We start from the raw sequence: 16,455 nt of genomic DNA on the forward strand, positions 1-16,455 counted from the left end.
CTGCTTCTAGTCTCTATTAGTGAACAGAGCTAGGAATACTATTTGTGTCAGTGTGCATGGGTGTATGTACGCACATTCACATATAATTACTTCTGAATCTGTATCTATATAAACCTAAATATGAGTTCACACTGATGTCTCTGACTCTATTTCAGTACCATCAGGATCATTCCAACCTCCATGCCCTTGCTTTTCTGTAGCTTCCCACTCGAAGTGAGAAGCTTGACTTCCATCATCTACCGTTCATTTACTTATTTGTTTGACCCCAGTATACAAAGTGTTTCAGAATTAACCCATATCCCTCCGAGAAATAACTTTATCAAATAAAGTACAGTTTTTTAAATTAATTAATTTAATTTTGGCTGCGTTGGGTCTTTGTTGCTGTGTGCGGGCTTTTCTGTAGTAGCAGTGAGCGAGGGCTACTCTTTGTTGCGGTGTGCGGGCGTCTCATTGTGGTGGCTTCTCTTGTTGCGAAGCACGGGCTCTAGGCGTGCGGGCTTCAGTAGTTGCAGCACGTGGGCTCAGTAGTTGTGGCATGCGGGCTCTAGAGCGTGGGCTCCGTGGTCGTGGCGCACAGGCTTAGCTGCTCCATGGCATGTGGGATCTTCCTGGACCAGGGCTCGAACCCATGTCCCATGCATTGGCAGGCGGATTCTTAACCACTGCGCCACCAGGGAAGTCCGTAAAATACAGTTTTTGTGTATGGTTCTATTTGTCTTTAACTTTACAGTTTCCAGTGAGAGCACTGTCTTCCAAAGTTACTTATATCAGTTCCTTTTTTCACAGTTCTGTTTTTGGTGCTCGGCTTAAAAGACCTTTTTAATCCAAAGATTGATTTTATATACATATATATATATAGAGAGAGAGAGAGAGAGAGAGGGAGGGAGGGAGGGAGGAGAGAGAGAGAGAGGGAGGGAGAGGGAGAGAGTATTTTATTAATTATTAGATATTTTATTACTTTATTTACCTTAAATTCCTAAATACAACTATAGTTCATTTTGTCACTTGATGTGAAGTAGAGCTATACACACACACACACACACACACACATATATGCATATGTATATAGTACTTTTTTCAATTGTTTAAAATGCTACCTTTATCATATTTTAAAATTTTTAAATTACTAGACATTTTCTGTGTTTCTTATTCTGTTTAATTTTCTCTTCTTATTCAATTTCCAGGCATTATATAACTTTGTGATAATTTTAGCATCTGGTAGATTATTTCTCTTTTTGTATATGCCTGTTCACTTATTCTTTTAATTAATTGCTATAATTTTCATTTCTTTATTTCAGGAACATTTTAGTGGATAAGCCAAATGACCAGTCTTCACGGTGGTCTTCAGAGAGCAACTACCCTCCCCAGGTAAGATTATGTGTAGCTCTTGATACCATTCAGAAGTCAGATTTTAAATAGGCATGCACTTAACTGATATCAGTTATCTAGATTCCATTAATAGTTTATTCAGTCTTTGAAATTGTGAGGTAAATTTTTTTTTTTTTTTAAATTTATTTATCTGGCTGCGTGAGGTCTTAGTTGCGGCATGCGGGCTCTTGGGCTCTTTTAGTTGCAGCATGCAGAATATAGTTACCTGACCCGGGATCAAACCCGGGCCCCCTGCATTGGGAGCGCAGAGTCTTAACCACTGGACCACCAGGGAAGTCCCAGAGGTAAATTTTTATTTCCTCTTTTTTTGTTTGTTTACATTTTGGAAGAATTTTTATTTCATAGGCAAATACAGTGTGGAATTTGATGAAGCGTAGACTTTATACTTCTCTCTACTGGAACATTTAAAATCTAATTTATGATTTTTCTGGATTACTAATGATGCAAAACTAAGTTTCTTGTTACGTTTTGAGGAAAATGTTAACTAAAAAGGACTGGTTAAGGTGCTGTTAGTGTTCTGAGTAGTAACTGATCAGAGTACTGATCTGAGCAGAGGTTGTGACTTCTACTGCACTTAAACTCAAGTCATTCTGTAAATATTTAAGGAGATGTTAGTAAATTCAACTTTGACTCAGTGATTCAGTAACTGCCTTTTAGGGAAAATAAGCTTAATATAGTTTGTTATTTTACTAAACTAGTATATTTAGATGATATTAGGACCATGAGCTAAATTGTTTCCTTGACAAGTGGTGTCTGATGTCATCTGAATTAAAAAATAATCATTTTTCAGTTATATTACACTTTCAGCATTAGCACTTATGTCCATATCCTTGAGGAAATTAATGCTCTGATAGGTAAAGAAGATGGGTAAATAAAACTTACTTTATTTTTTTTTTATTCTAGTGTAATTCTTGGAAACCTAGTCTCTACTTATATTTCCTTTTTAATTGTTTTTTTACAGTTTACAAACCTTTTTGGATCACCTGGTGTTTTAAGTGTTTAATTGCAAAATATATATCCAAAGAATACACACACATTTATATATAAAATATAAAGAATAATAAAGCAAATACCTGTTTACTTGTCAACCATCTTTAGAAATGGAAAACTGCTACAACCTTTGAAGCTTCCTGTGAGCCCCATCTTATATCTATCCTCTAATCCCCCCCAGTAATTATTATTTCATATTTTGTTAAGCATATTCTCACAGTATTATATATGTATATGTTTATAAATTCCTGTGATTTAAGTTTTGTCTGGCTTTGGCTTTATATAGATATAATATATATTGAATCACTCATTATACATCTTCTTTGGCTAGCTTTTTGTTTGTTTGCTTAACATTATGATATTAATGTTGCCGAGTATAATTATAGTTTGTTAGTTTTCACTACTGTTTAGTATTCCAGTATATAAGTATGCCAAAATATATCTATCCATTTTTCAGTTGATAGGCTTTTGAGTTTTTTATAGTTTTTGCTCTTAGGAACAAGATGCTATGAATATTCTTCTATGTTTTTTCCTGGTACACACATACAAGAGTTTCTTTAGGGTATATACCTTGGTGTACAATTGCTGGATCATAGAGGATATGTGTGTCCAACTTTTATCTGGTAATGCAAAACTGTTTTTACAAAATAGATGTATAATTTATACTCTGACTGGCAGTGTATGAAAGTTGTTGTGCATTGTGTTCTTCCCATCACTTCTATGGATGATTTTTAGATTTTACCAGTCTGGTGGATCTTTCACTGTAATAGCCTCTTGTTACAGATTTTCATCAACCAGTCAATACATAATGTTGCTTTATATGCATTTCTGTTTAAAGACACCTTACTTTGTGTATATTGTTTATTCATTAGCATTGGACTCACAGCCATTAGCACTATAACTCTTGCCTGAATGAAGCTTATCTAATACACATATTTTCTCTGTAAGGCACATTGCAGCCTTCTTGCATTTAGAAACACTAGACAGCACTTCAGCACTATACTTGGGGATCATTTTAGACAGTGAAACACCAACAGAAAACACAGAAATATTTTTAAATGTGCCTAAATAGACCATGAAAAGGAAACTTGTTTGTAGTATGAGAGCTAAAACAAGAAGGCATAGGGTCCATTGTTTGACCTTAGCTGGGAGAGTGTGCTTCTGGCAACTTAAATTTTTTGCTGCTCTGTGCATGTCCAGGAATGACTGAGAGTATTGATTTGATGTTAAAAATAAATTTTAGTGAGTAGATGAATTTACAAGTGCAAAACCCATGAATAGTGAGGAACAACTGTACTGTAACTAACAATTCATTTACCATATCTTGAACAGGTCTGAGAATTAGAAAGAAAGGAAAAGAGGACTCTGAAAAATCAAAAGCATTGTGATGAGATTTTAGGTTCTAAGGGCCTTTTCTTAAGAATCCACTTTGGATATAATGTTATTCTGTTTGGTTGATTGTTTCTTTCAGTTTCAGCAACTGGAAGCAGCTTTGTGCATGGGGGGCGTAGCTGTGAAAGATAGGCACATTAACAGCAAGTTGACAACTGACAAAGTGTCATAAGGGGGAAGACAGAAAAATCTAAGTAACAAATAGAAAACCAAAAGTATAACATATAGGGGGTCTTTAGTGCAAGAATACTCTGTATTTCATTAACCTCTAGGATAGTGTTTCTAGTAAACTTTCTGCAGTGATGAAAATACTCTATAATCTGCACTGTATAATACGGCAGCTGCTAACCACAGGTGGCTATTGAGTACTTGAAATGAGGCTAGTGCATCTAAGGAATGCAATTTTAAATTTTATTTAATTATTTTAGATTAAATAGCCCCAGGTGGCTAGTGGCTGTGTATTAGACTGCACAGATCTAAGGCATCGCTGTTATTCGGATATACTGTTTGATGCTCACAGTGCTTGATTCTGTCAGTAAGAAATTTTAATTATGTTTAGTATATGCAGCTTAAGCAGATAAGGAAGTTAATGGTGCAGTTATCTAGAGAGGAGTGGAAAACAAAATCAAAGCCTCTCAGCTACTCCTTTTTTTCCCATAATGAGAAAAAACTGTAAGTGTGTACATGAATGCTAGGACGTATGGCATGTTTTGAGAGTGAATGAACCCTAAACACTTCTCTCGAAAGCTTGTGTTGGGTTATGAGTGGGGTAGGTAAAAATACAAATATTTTTCTTGTAATATATGTTGATTATTTTTTTTTGGATGGCTACTAAATTGTCAGGGCATAAGTGTTATACTTATTGTTTGGACCTAACTACTTAAGAAATAGAACTGTTGATATTTCTTTTGACCTTGGGTGCTGTATTAGTCATCAATTGCTGTGTAACAAATGACCGCAGAATTTAGCAGTTAAAAACAAACATTTATTATTTCACCCTGTTAGTGAGGGTCAGATTTTGACGCAGGAGAAAAAAAGAGAACACATCTGCTGGGGAATGCTTGAATACATTTTTCATGGAATATTGTCAGCCATTTAAATGAAATGAACTGGCTTCATACCAGTTAACTTGGAGGAATTTCCACTGTAAAATGAGAAAAGCATGATGCAGAGAAACATCTATAATAAGATCCTACTGTTGTTACCTGAATAACAACTGTCCCTCCCTCACCACTATATGTGTATGTACATGTATATATTTTTATTTGATACAGTGAGCCCAGATAAAGATATGATAGGATATACATCTGGTTGTTGGCATTGGTTATTTAAGAGAGGAGGAGATGAGATAGGAAAAAGAGAGAAAACAATTATTTTAAAAAGTTATTCCCGTCAAAATATTTGATATTCGACTTATGTAAAGTATGTGTCTGTGTGAGTGTGTGCATAGAGTTCAAATGAATCATCATCAAAATGGTGGTGGTTGTGTCAGGATAATGGCATTTAGGTAATTTTAAATTTCTTTTCAATTTTATTCTTATACTTTTATCTCTTTTGATTCTCATTTTCAATTTATATTTATAATTTATATAAACGGAAAAAAATGAAAGCCATTTTCATTGTGGTAGGGAGCAAATATTTTTAGACCTAATGAGAAAACATTGCTGTTGATTCTGGATTCTCTCTCTGTACTGGGAGGGAGTAAATGTAGCATGAATGAAAACCCTATAAATACTTTAAGATAGTAATTTCACCCTTCTCCCACATCAGATATGTTTTATAGAAGTTACTGATACTGCCATGGAAAATATGTCTTTCAAGGTGACTGGGGAATACGCTAGGGTTGGTTGAAATGTACAGGCAGTTACATATGTCTTGATAATTGCTTTAAGAAAGATTAGATCATAATTCTTCTACTACAATTATAAGTTCCTTCTAAGGTAGTTTAAATAAAAGTATGGTATTAGGTAATATTCTTTGCTTTCTGGGGCTAGAGAGAGAGTAGTTAAAGTTGTTTAACAAACTGCAGGAATTCTGCTTTTGCAGGTCAAAAAAAACTTTAGTGATTACTTAATACAGTTGGGTGTATGTGTGTGTGTTACAGCTTTTGCAGTACACTTAAGTTATTCTTTCTCTGTTTGATGAACCATAACAAGAATATTATAGGAATAAGAGTTACTTGCAAAGTAAGGAGAAAATATATGCATTTCAATGTAATTTCTATCTGTGGAAACAGGATACCAGTAAATTTATGAAGCTTCTTTATGGTATTTTGCCCAAGTGTGTGAAAAGAACATTGTATGTTTTGAATAATACATTTTTATTTAATATGATTTCCATATAGTGAAATGCATGAACCTTAAGTGTATAGTATCCATTTTGAAAAATGCACACACTAATATAATTTACACCCCTATCAAGATAAAAAATGTTTTCATCGGGTCAGGAAGATTCTTTCTGTCCCTTACCAGTGAATCCTTAACTCTCTCACCTTCTACCCAGAGGCAACCACTGTTTGGATTTCTTTTGCTGTAGATTAGTTTTACCAGTTCTAAAATTAATAGAAATGAGTATATACTCTATATTTTATATATGGCTTTTTATACTCAGAATTTTGGGGTGGAGGGATGCTTGTCCATGTCTTATGTGCATCAATATTTCATATCTTTTCATTACAGAATACCATTCTGTTCTATGGACATGCCAAGATTTGTTTATCCATTTTCCTGTTTATGGACATTTGCAATATTTCAGTTTTGGGTGATTATGAATAAAGCTTATATAAACATTCTTTTATAAGATTTAAAAAATAATACATACTTTCCCTTATTTGGGGGTAAATATCTAGAGATAGAATTGCTGCATCGTAAGGTAGAGATGCAGTTGACCCTTTAACAATGTGAAGAGGTGGCAACCCCCATGCAGTTGAAAATCTGCATGTAACTTTTGACTCCCCCAAATATTACCGATAGCCTACTGTTGATCCGAAGGCTTATTGATAAGATATATTGTCGGTTAACACGTATTTTGTACGTTATATGTATTATACACTATATCTTACAATAAAGTAAGCTAGAGAAAAGAAAATGTTATTAAGAAAATCATAAGGAAGAGAAAGTACATTTACTTTACTGTGCTATGTTTATCAATATCATAAGTGTATGTTGTCTGTGTACAAGATGAATTGTGTGTCGGTACCTACATCAATATCGTCTCACATGATACAAAACACTGTAGATGTTATATGTATTACTAACACTAGACACTAAAAATGAAAAGGTAAAATGTGGAAAAGAAATTCATATTTATTTACAGGTATAGCTATTCATGCATTGATAATGAAGAAGCAGCAATATGGTTGATTTCTGGTAGCCTAGTGTAATTGATACAGTTGCTTCACAGTACCCTACCCTATACACTAATGAATGAGTTGTTATAAAATTTTTATGGTATACAGTGTTATAGTCATATTCATAATACAGTTTTGGAAACATTGTTAACATTTTCTCAAAAACTACTTACCTGTGATGATAGGCTGACACTTAGTTTTTCCAGTTACTAGAGAGAGGGGAGCGTACTGTATGATAATGTAATCATCTGAAAACAAAGTTATCAAACAGTAAGAAAACTAACATTGTTAATTTTGTGTAAAATGTCAGACACCTTATGCCTACGTAAGGATAGGCTATCCACTTCAATACAAGTCTTGTGCATGGTGTTCTACACAATGAATACTTAGGCAATGATGATGACACAGAAACGTTTCATATAGTTCTTGCTGTACACTTACTAAATTTTCACATGAAGACGCACACATATATACAGCAGAGGTTTATTGATTGTACAGCATGATGATTATTTACTATTCATTAAGTGGAAGTGGGTCATCATAAAGGTCTTCATCCTTGTTATCTTCATGTTGAGTAGGTTGAGGAGGAGGAGGAAGATGAGGGGTTGGTCTTGCTGTCTCCGGAGTGGCCTCGGTGGAAGAGGTAGAGGAGTTCCAAGAGGAGGCAGGAGAGGCAGGCACACTTGGTGTAACCTTACATAAATACACTGTAATTTCTGACTTTTTTGCTTTTCCATTTCTCTAAAAATGTTTCTATACAGTACCAATCCTTCTTCCACTGTTTGCTTTAGTTTTAGTGCCCATGTCATAGAAGGGTCCATGTTGTAAAAGAAGTCAAAAGCAGTATTGAATAATTGGAATCCTTCTTTCTGCCAGATTGTCTAATGTCAGTTTGTTTTCCGGCACTGCTTCTTCTGTGTCTTCTTCCTCATCGTCTGGCACTGGTTTGGAAGCACTCATCTCCATCAAGTTATCTTCTGTTAATTCCTCTGGTGTGGTGTCTGTTAGCTCTTGAATTTCTCCAAGATCCATGTTTTGAAACCCTTCACCCCTTACCTTTTTTGCCATATCAACTATCTCTTTCAGGATTTCCTTGATTGACTGTCATAAATCCTGTGAAATCATACACAAATCTAGACACAGTTTTCCTCAGCAGGAATTTGTTGTTTTGGGCTTAATGACTTTCACAGCTTTTTCTACAATAACCATGGCATATTCAGTGGTGAAATCCTTCCAGACTTCCATGATGTTCTACCAGAGTTTTCTTCCATAGCATTGGCAGTCCTTCCCATGGAGTACCGTGTGTAATGAACCTTAAAGGTCCTTATGACTCCCTAATCTAGAGGTTGAGTTAGAGACATTGTATTTGGGGGCAAGTAGACCACTTTGATGCCTTTGACATTGCACTCACGGGGTTCTGAGTAGCCAGAGGTATTGTCCAATATCAAAAGAACTTTAAAAGGTAGTCCCTTACTGGCAAAGCGCTTCCTGTCTTCAAGGACAAAGCATCAGTGGAACCAATCCAGAAAAAGGGTTTTCACCCAGGCCTTCTTGTTTTACAACCTTATAGAAAAGGGCAGTCCCGATCATAAACCCGACTGCATTTACACAAAATAGTAGAGTCAGCCTATCCCTTCCTGCCTTAAATCCTGGTGCTCACTTCCTTTCTTAAATATCCTTTGTGGAATTTTTTCCCCAGGATATGGCACATTAAAAACTTGTTCAGGCAGCTATTTTTTCTCCTCAATGATTTTGTTAATGGCATTTGGAAACTCATATGCTGCCTCTAGGTTGGCTGGTGCACTGATTCCCCTGATACCTTGACATTTTTTTAAATTAATTAATTAATTTTTGGCTGTGTTGGGTCTTCATTGCTGTGCATGGGCTTTCTCTAGTTGTGGCGAGCTGTGTTGTGGTGCACGGGCTTCTCATTGTTGTGGTTTCTCGTTGCGGAGCACTGGCTCTAGGCGCACAGGCTTCAGTAGTTGTGGCACGTGGGCTCAGTAGTTGTGGCTTGCAGGCTAGAGCTCAGGCTCAGTAGTTGTGGCTCATGGGCTTAGTTGCTCCGCGGCATGTGGGATCTTCCTGGGCCAGGGCTCGAACCCTTGTCCCTTGCATTGGCAGGCAGATTCTTAACCACTGTGCCACCAGGGAGGCCCTACCTTGACATTTTTTAAGCCAAACCTTTTTCTATTGTAAAATTATCAAACCATCCTTTGCTAGCATTAAATTCTCCAGCTTTAGATCTTTCACATTCCTTTTGCTTTAAGTTGTCATGTAATGACTTTGCTTTTTCTCGATCATTAGAGTCTGTAGGTAATGCCTTTCTTATAGCAATCCTGCACCCACATAAAAGCTACATTTTCAAAATAAGATTAAAAGGTATTTCACGAAAACTGCACGGTTTTTGTGCCTTCTGGCATAGCTGTAGCAATGGCTTCATGGATTTCTTTCTCTTTTATTACAATGGGCCTTACTTGAGATTCATTTATCTTGAAATGGTGGGTATCTGCAGCTGCGGACACCAATCTGTGGTAGATATTAAGTAATTCAACTTTTTCTTATAATGTCATGACTTTTCTTTGCTTCTTGGGAGCACTTCCAGCATTACGAGTGGCGCTTTGTATGGGTTTCATGGTTTTATTCGTGGTTCACAGTATTGCACTAAACAGTGAAAAATACGTGAGAACTGCGAGAGATCACTTTTTATTGTGATATGCAATTTACTGGAGAGACAGCTGCTCACATGGAGATGATAAGCATCACATGGCATTTTAGGCAGATGCTCTCAACACTTGAGCTCACCACAATAGCAACAGAAGGTGGCTATGAAATTATTACAGTAGTATAGTATATATTGCAGTTAATTTTATGCAGTTACGATTTAATATTGCAACTTTGTTTACATTTCACCTCACTGCAGATGGCACCATATACAGTTTGTAAGGGTTTGTGTGTGTAAGTTTTGATAAATTTTAACTTTTTATAATAGATTTGTATATATTTTATGGTAGTAAATGATAAAATAGACTAGTATCTACATATATTTTATGCATTCGTTGCATACCTTTTTCTTAATTTTTTTGTTATTTCTAGGCTTTTTCCAAATTGTCTCTTTTTCAGTTTTTTTTCAAATTTCTAGGTCTTTTCAGATTGTTGCAAATCTCCAAAAAATTTTCCAAGGTATTTACTGCAAAAATGTTGCATGTAAGTGTACCTGTGCAGTTCAAACCCATGTTGTTCAGGGTCAGCTGTACATTACTTTGTATGAAATTATCAGACTGCTAGTTGCTTCATAGCCTCACCAACATTTGGCATTGACACACATTTTAATTTTAGTGTTTATTGGTGGTGTAAAATGGTTTTAATTTATAATTCCCTGATGACTCTTTATATTAAGCACTTCTTTCCATTTGCTTATGGCTGTTCATTTATCTTTCTTGTGAATTTTTACTCCTTTAAAAGAGTGGGGTTGTTTTCTTTTTTTATTACTGGGTTGTAGAAGTTGTTTATATATATTCTGGGTATAAGTTCCTTGTAAGTTATGTATTGTGAATATTTTCTCCCAGTCTGTGACTTGCTTATTCATTTCTTTAACACTTTTATTATTTTTAAGCAGCTATTAAAGTATAATGGACATACAATAAACTTTATATTTTTACTGTACAGTGTGATACGTTTGAACATATGTGTACGCTCTTGAAAATACCACCACTCCTGAAATACTAAACATGACTATTACCACCAAAGTTTTCCATGTCTTCTTTTAATCCCTTCCACTCACCTCCATCCCCCATCTCTAGGTACCACGCTTCTTTCACTGTAGATTCATTTGCATTTTCTAGGGTTTTATATAAGTGGAGAAATATGGTATGCATTTTTTGTCTGACTTATTTCACTCAAAGTGATTATTTTGAGATTCATCCATGTTGTAGTTTGCATCAATAATTCATTCATTTTTGTTGCCCAACTGAATTCTCTCATATGGACATATCACAGTTTGTTTATGTACTTATCTGTTGATGGACACTGGATTGTTTTCCAGCTTTTGGCAATTACAAATAAAGATGCATTGAAAATTAATGAACAAGTCTTTGTGGTTTTAATTTGCATTTTAAAAATGATTATTGATGTTGACCATCTTTTCATATGGTTGTTTGCCTCTCTAAATGTTCTTTGGTGACATGTCTATTCAAAAGGTTTGTCCATTTTAGCATTTGTTTGTTTACTTTCTTATTATTGAATTTTAGAGCCTTTGTATGTTTTGTGTATAAGTCCTTTATCAGATACATGGTTTGCAAATATTTCCTCCCCTTCTGTGGCTCCCCAGCCTCAACTTTTCTTATGTCCCAGTACTAGGGGGAATTTTCATTAAGTATGATGCTGGCTGTGGATATTTTATAGATGTCCTATGTCAGTTTGAGAAAATTTTCTTCTATTTGTAGTTTTCTGAGAATTTCTAATCCTGAATGGGTATTGAATTTTATTGTTTCCCATATCTTAAAACACTTTTATGTTTCTCTACTTCTCCTAGAATAGAGTCCAAATTTCTTAATATGGTCACATATTACAGCTCCTTCCAGTAAGAGGTGCAGTCTGTTCCCCTACCTTATAAATCTTGGCTGGCCTTGTCACTTGCTTTAACCAACAGAAAATTCTATGGAATTGTTATTGCAACTTCTAAGCAAGGCCTCAAAAGGCCTTGTAGCTTCTGTTCTCTGTATCTTGAACTCTGAGACGACTTGCTCTGAAGAAAGCCCATGTAGCCTCCTTGAGGATAAAAGCCTATATGGAGGGACCCAGTCATCCCAGCTAAGTCCAGCTTCCCCACTCTCTACCCCAACTAAGTCCAGTCCCACCAGCTGATACAGCTACATGAATAAGTCCAGGAGATATCATGGAAGAACTATCCATTGAACCCACAGAATCATGAGAAATCATAAATCACTATTGTTTTAAGACACTGGGTGATTTATTATACAGTCTGAGATTTACATAGATATACAGTCTGGACTTTTCCAGTGTTATTTCCTGTTCTCATGCTGCCTGTTTCATTGTCAGTCCTTCACATCAGAGTAAATGATATTTCAACTACCCTGTTATTCTAGTCAGAAACTAAACCATCATCTTGATACTCCCTTCCCCCCTCCCTATATCCAGCTATCACTTAACCCCATTCATTCTATCTCCAAAATATATGTCAAAACTGTCTAATCCTCTCTATCTCTGCACCACCTTAGTTCAAGTCTCCTTCATGTCATCTCTTGTCAGAATTATTGTAACTATCCTAACTCATCTGCCAGTCCCTCCAATCCATTCTGTACAAGGCAGACTCTGTGTGTGCGTGTGTGTGTGTGTGTGTGTGTGTGTGTGTGTGTGATGTTAATCAGATCTTGGCTTTCCATTGTGCTTAATGGATTCCATTGCATTTATAATTTATAATGCATGATATGGTAACTGCTTACCTCTTCAATCTCAACATTACCATTCTCCACCTTGCTTATTAGGCTCCAACCATGCTGGCCTTTTAACAGCTTCTATAACTCATTTTTCATAAGCCTTTTTGCCTGCCTAACTCTGTGTAGTAGGTTATTAGTGCCCCTCCCTCCCAAAAAAGATATGTGCAACCTCAGAATGTAACCTTATTTGAAATATAGGTTTTAGCAGATGTGATTAAGATAAAGATCTTAGAGTGAGATCATCCTGGATTAGGGTGAGCCCTAAATCCAATGACAAGTGTTTTTATTAGACACAGAAAAGGAGAAAATACAGAGGGACACAAGGAAGAAGGTCATGTGAAGATGGAGGCAGAGATTGGAGTTATGCTGCCACAAGCAAGGAACACCAGGAGCCACTGGATAACGGGTAGTGACAAAGAAGGATCCTCTCTTAGAGCCTTTGGAGGGAACATGGTCCTCCTAACATCTTGATTTCAGACTTCTGGCCTCCAGAACTGTGAGAGAATAAATTTCCGTTGTTTTAAACCACCAAGTTTGTGGTAATATGTTATGGCAGCCTGAGGAAACTAATGCACTCTGTCTCATCCTTTAAGACTCACCTCCTGGGATATACTTTTGCTGATAGATCCATCTAATCTAATGGATGCTGATAGATCATCATTTCTCCTTTATATCATCTTTATTTCTTATAAATTGTTAACATCCATATGATTAAAAATGATTTTTAAATTGTTTTTCATGCTGAAAAAAATCTCTTTGGGCTGAAATTGTGAACAGTTTTGAACATTAAATTTTTTTCATTGTTTCCTTAATTCTATGGCTAAATTAAAGACCATGTGATAGATAGTTCTTTGATCCTCTATGAGCCTACCCTCTGCTTTGATAAAGAGATTGTGAGTTGTTGTTTTATTTTAAAATTAATTTATTAATATTCACATATACAGAATTTAAAGGTTGATAATAAAGGATCTAAAATAGTTTTTCTAAAATGTTCATTCTTTATGACTTTTTTTTTTTTTTTTTACAGTTTCTATTACTAAATCTACAGCAGTTATTTTTCCAAATTAAAAGTCATGGAAACCTCTTTAACTAATGGGATAACACTGTTTAGTAGTAACAGTACTCAGCATTGATGCCCAAGAGTTTGAAAAATAAAGTTATAAAATTTATCAATAATGTGATTAAACATTAAAAATTTTACCTAAAATGTATTTGTCAGATCATTGTGCTTTACTTCAGTTAGAGAATTTACATTTTACTTATGTAATTTTTAATAACAAAATCCTATTTGGTTATAAATAAAATTTTATATAGACAAATGCTTTCGGTTGTATTCAGAGGTGTTGTATGTGGGATGATGGATGGTGTACAACAGATTGTATAAAGATCCATTTTTACTAGTTACAACATTGTATCTAACTAACCAGTTATCAGAGAAAACTGACTTGTAAACTGAGACTTTAAAGAATGACCAAAGAGAGAAAGGAGGAGGAAGGGATGGGAGGAAGTGGGAGTTCATGAGAAAGACAAAGAGATGTAAATAGTCCCTTGCCTAGCTGTGTAGTCTGTTCTCTAATATACAGCTGTATTCTTAAGAAACTCAGTTACCAAAAATCATATTACCACACCTATTAATTTGATATGGATAAAAAGGATTAATAACTTAAGAATAGCAATCTCAATTTTCCTATGGCAATTTCTATAGTAAAGAAATCTTAATAGCTGCTTAGAATGTAAACCTCATATAAACCTAAACAGTTGTTATTGTGTAGTCATTAAATAAAGTTTTGACTGTGGGGTTAGTGAATCAGTAGGAATGCTTTTAGCACCAAATAATAGAAAGTCCTATAACAGTGGGTTAAGCAAATAGAGTTTCTTTTCCGCCATCACCCCATCTCTTTCCCTGCCACACACAAGGAAACTAGAGTTAGGCAGTTACTGTTGAAAGTTGAGTGGCTCAGGGATGGCTATCTGTGAGATTCTCTTAATCTTTTTCTTCATTGTTGCACAGTGGATGTTACAGCTGTAACTGTTCAGATAGTAAAGAGGTAGCATTTGTTTCAAAAAACAAAACTTATCCCACAACAAACTTCTGCTTATCTCATTGACCAGAATTTTACCATGTATCTATTTTTGGCCAGAAGGTGGCTAGGAAGAACTGGATTGAGAATGGAGGTTGGGTCAGCCAACCAACAGTATCAGACAAAATCAGATTGATTAAAAAAATTTTTTTTGATTGAACTATAGTTGATTTACAGTGTTAGTTTCAGATGTAGAGCACAGTGATTCAGTTATATATATATATATATATTCTTTTTCAGATTCTTTTCCCTTAATAGATTATTATAAAATATTGAGTGTAGTTCCCTGTGCTATACAGTAGGTCCTTGTTGTTTATGTATTTTATATATAGTAGTGTGTATATGTTAATCCCAAACTCCTAATTTATCCCTCCCCATCCTTTCCCCTTTGGTAACCATAAGTTTGTTTTCTATGTCTGTGGGTCTATTTCTGTTTTGTAAATAAGTTCATTTGTATCATTTTTTTTTTTAAGATTCCACATATAAGGGATAACATGTTATTTGTCTTTGTCTGGCTTACTTCACTTTATGATAATCTCTAGGTCTGTCCATGTTGTTGCAAATGGCATTATTTCATTCTTTATTATGGATGTGTAATATTTCATTACATATATATATATACACACACATACACGCACGCGCACACACACACACACACACACACACCATCTTCTTTATCCATTCATCTGTCGATGGACATTGAGGTTGCTTCCATGTCTTGTCTATTGTAAATAGTGCTGCTGTGAACACTGAGGTGCATGTATCTTTTCAAATTATAGTTTTCTCCGAATGTATGCCCAGGAGTGGGATTTCTAGATCATATGGTAACTCTATTTTTATTTTTTGTAATGAACCACATACTGTTCTCTGTAGTGGCTGTACCAATTTACATTCCCACCAACATTCCTTTTTCTCCATACCCTCTCTAGCGTTTATTATTTGTAGACTTTTTGATGTTGGCCATTCTGACTAGTGTGAGGTGATACCTCATTGCAGTTTTGATTTGTATTTCTCTAGTAATTAGAGATGTTGAGCATTTTTTCATGTGCCTGTTGGCCATCTGTATGTCTTCTTTGGAGAAATGTCTATTTAGATCTTCTGTGCAGTTTTTGGTTGGGTTGTTTGGTTTTTTATGTTGAGCTGTATGAGCTGTTTGGAAATTAACCCCTTGTTGGTCTCATTGTTTGTAAATATTTTTTCCCTTTCTGTAGATTGTCTTTTTGTTTTGTTTATGGTTTCCTTTGCTGTGCAAAGCTTTTACGTTTCATTAGGTCCCATTTGTTTATTTTTGTTTATATTTCCATTACTGTAGGAGATTGATCCAAAAAAGATACTGCTGTGATTTATGTCAAAGAGTGTGCTGCCTATGTTTTCTTTCAGGAGCTTTACAGTATCCGGTCTTAAATTTAGGTTCTTTTACATATAGCCGTCCAGTTTTCCCAGCACCACTTATTGAAGAGACTGTCTTTTTTATCCATTGTATATTCTTGCCTCCTTTGCAGATTGACTGATTTTTAATCTAAGCTCTGCCGTTTTTTAGCTGTGTAACTGTAGTAAGTTATGTAGCCTTTCTAAGCTAGAATTTTTAAAATGAGGATGAAGAGGATGATTATTGTTATTAAAATACTACTCCTGTTCCTCCTACTCCTATTAAAATGAGATAATACACATAAAAATCTGAGTAATTTGTCAGACAAGGGAGTTAGTACTCACAGGATATTAATTATATCATCTTTTATGTTACCACCAGCTTCATTCTTTTATTTTATTGAGGTAAAATTCACATAGCATAAAA

General features: G+C 35.2%; 1 protein-coding gene across 3 annotated transcripts in view; it reads left to right on the top strand.

Annotated features, from left to right (window-relative positions):
• The window catches only part of MKLN1 (muskelin 1), a 178,691-nt gene that overhangs the window by 49,522 nt on the left and 112,714 nt on the right, over nucleotides 1–16,455 (top strand). For all 3 annotated transcript variants that reach the window (XM_029233749.1, XM_029233750.1, XM_029233751.1), the window contains exon 2: nucleotides 1,299–1,368. In XM_029233749.1, the coding sequence (XP_029089582.1) occupies nucleotides 1,299–1,368 (70 nt within the window). The remainder of the gene's footprint in view (nucleotides 1–1,298; nucleotides 1,369–16,455) is intronic.

The sequence above is a fragment of the Monodon monoceros genome, unplaced genomic scaffold, assembly GCF_005190385.1.
Source record: "Monodon monoceros isolate NGI ecotype Baffin Bay Population unplaced genomic scaffold, NGI_Narwhal_1 Super_Scaffold_2, whole genome shotgun sequence".
NCBI classification, from domain to species: domain Eukaryota; kingdom Metazoa; phylum Chordata; class Mammalia; order Artiodactyla; family Monodontidae; genus Monodon; species Monodon monoceros.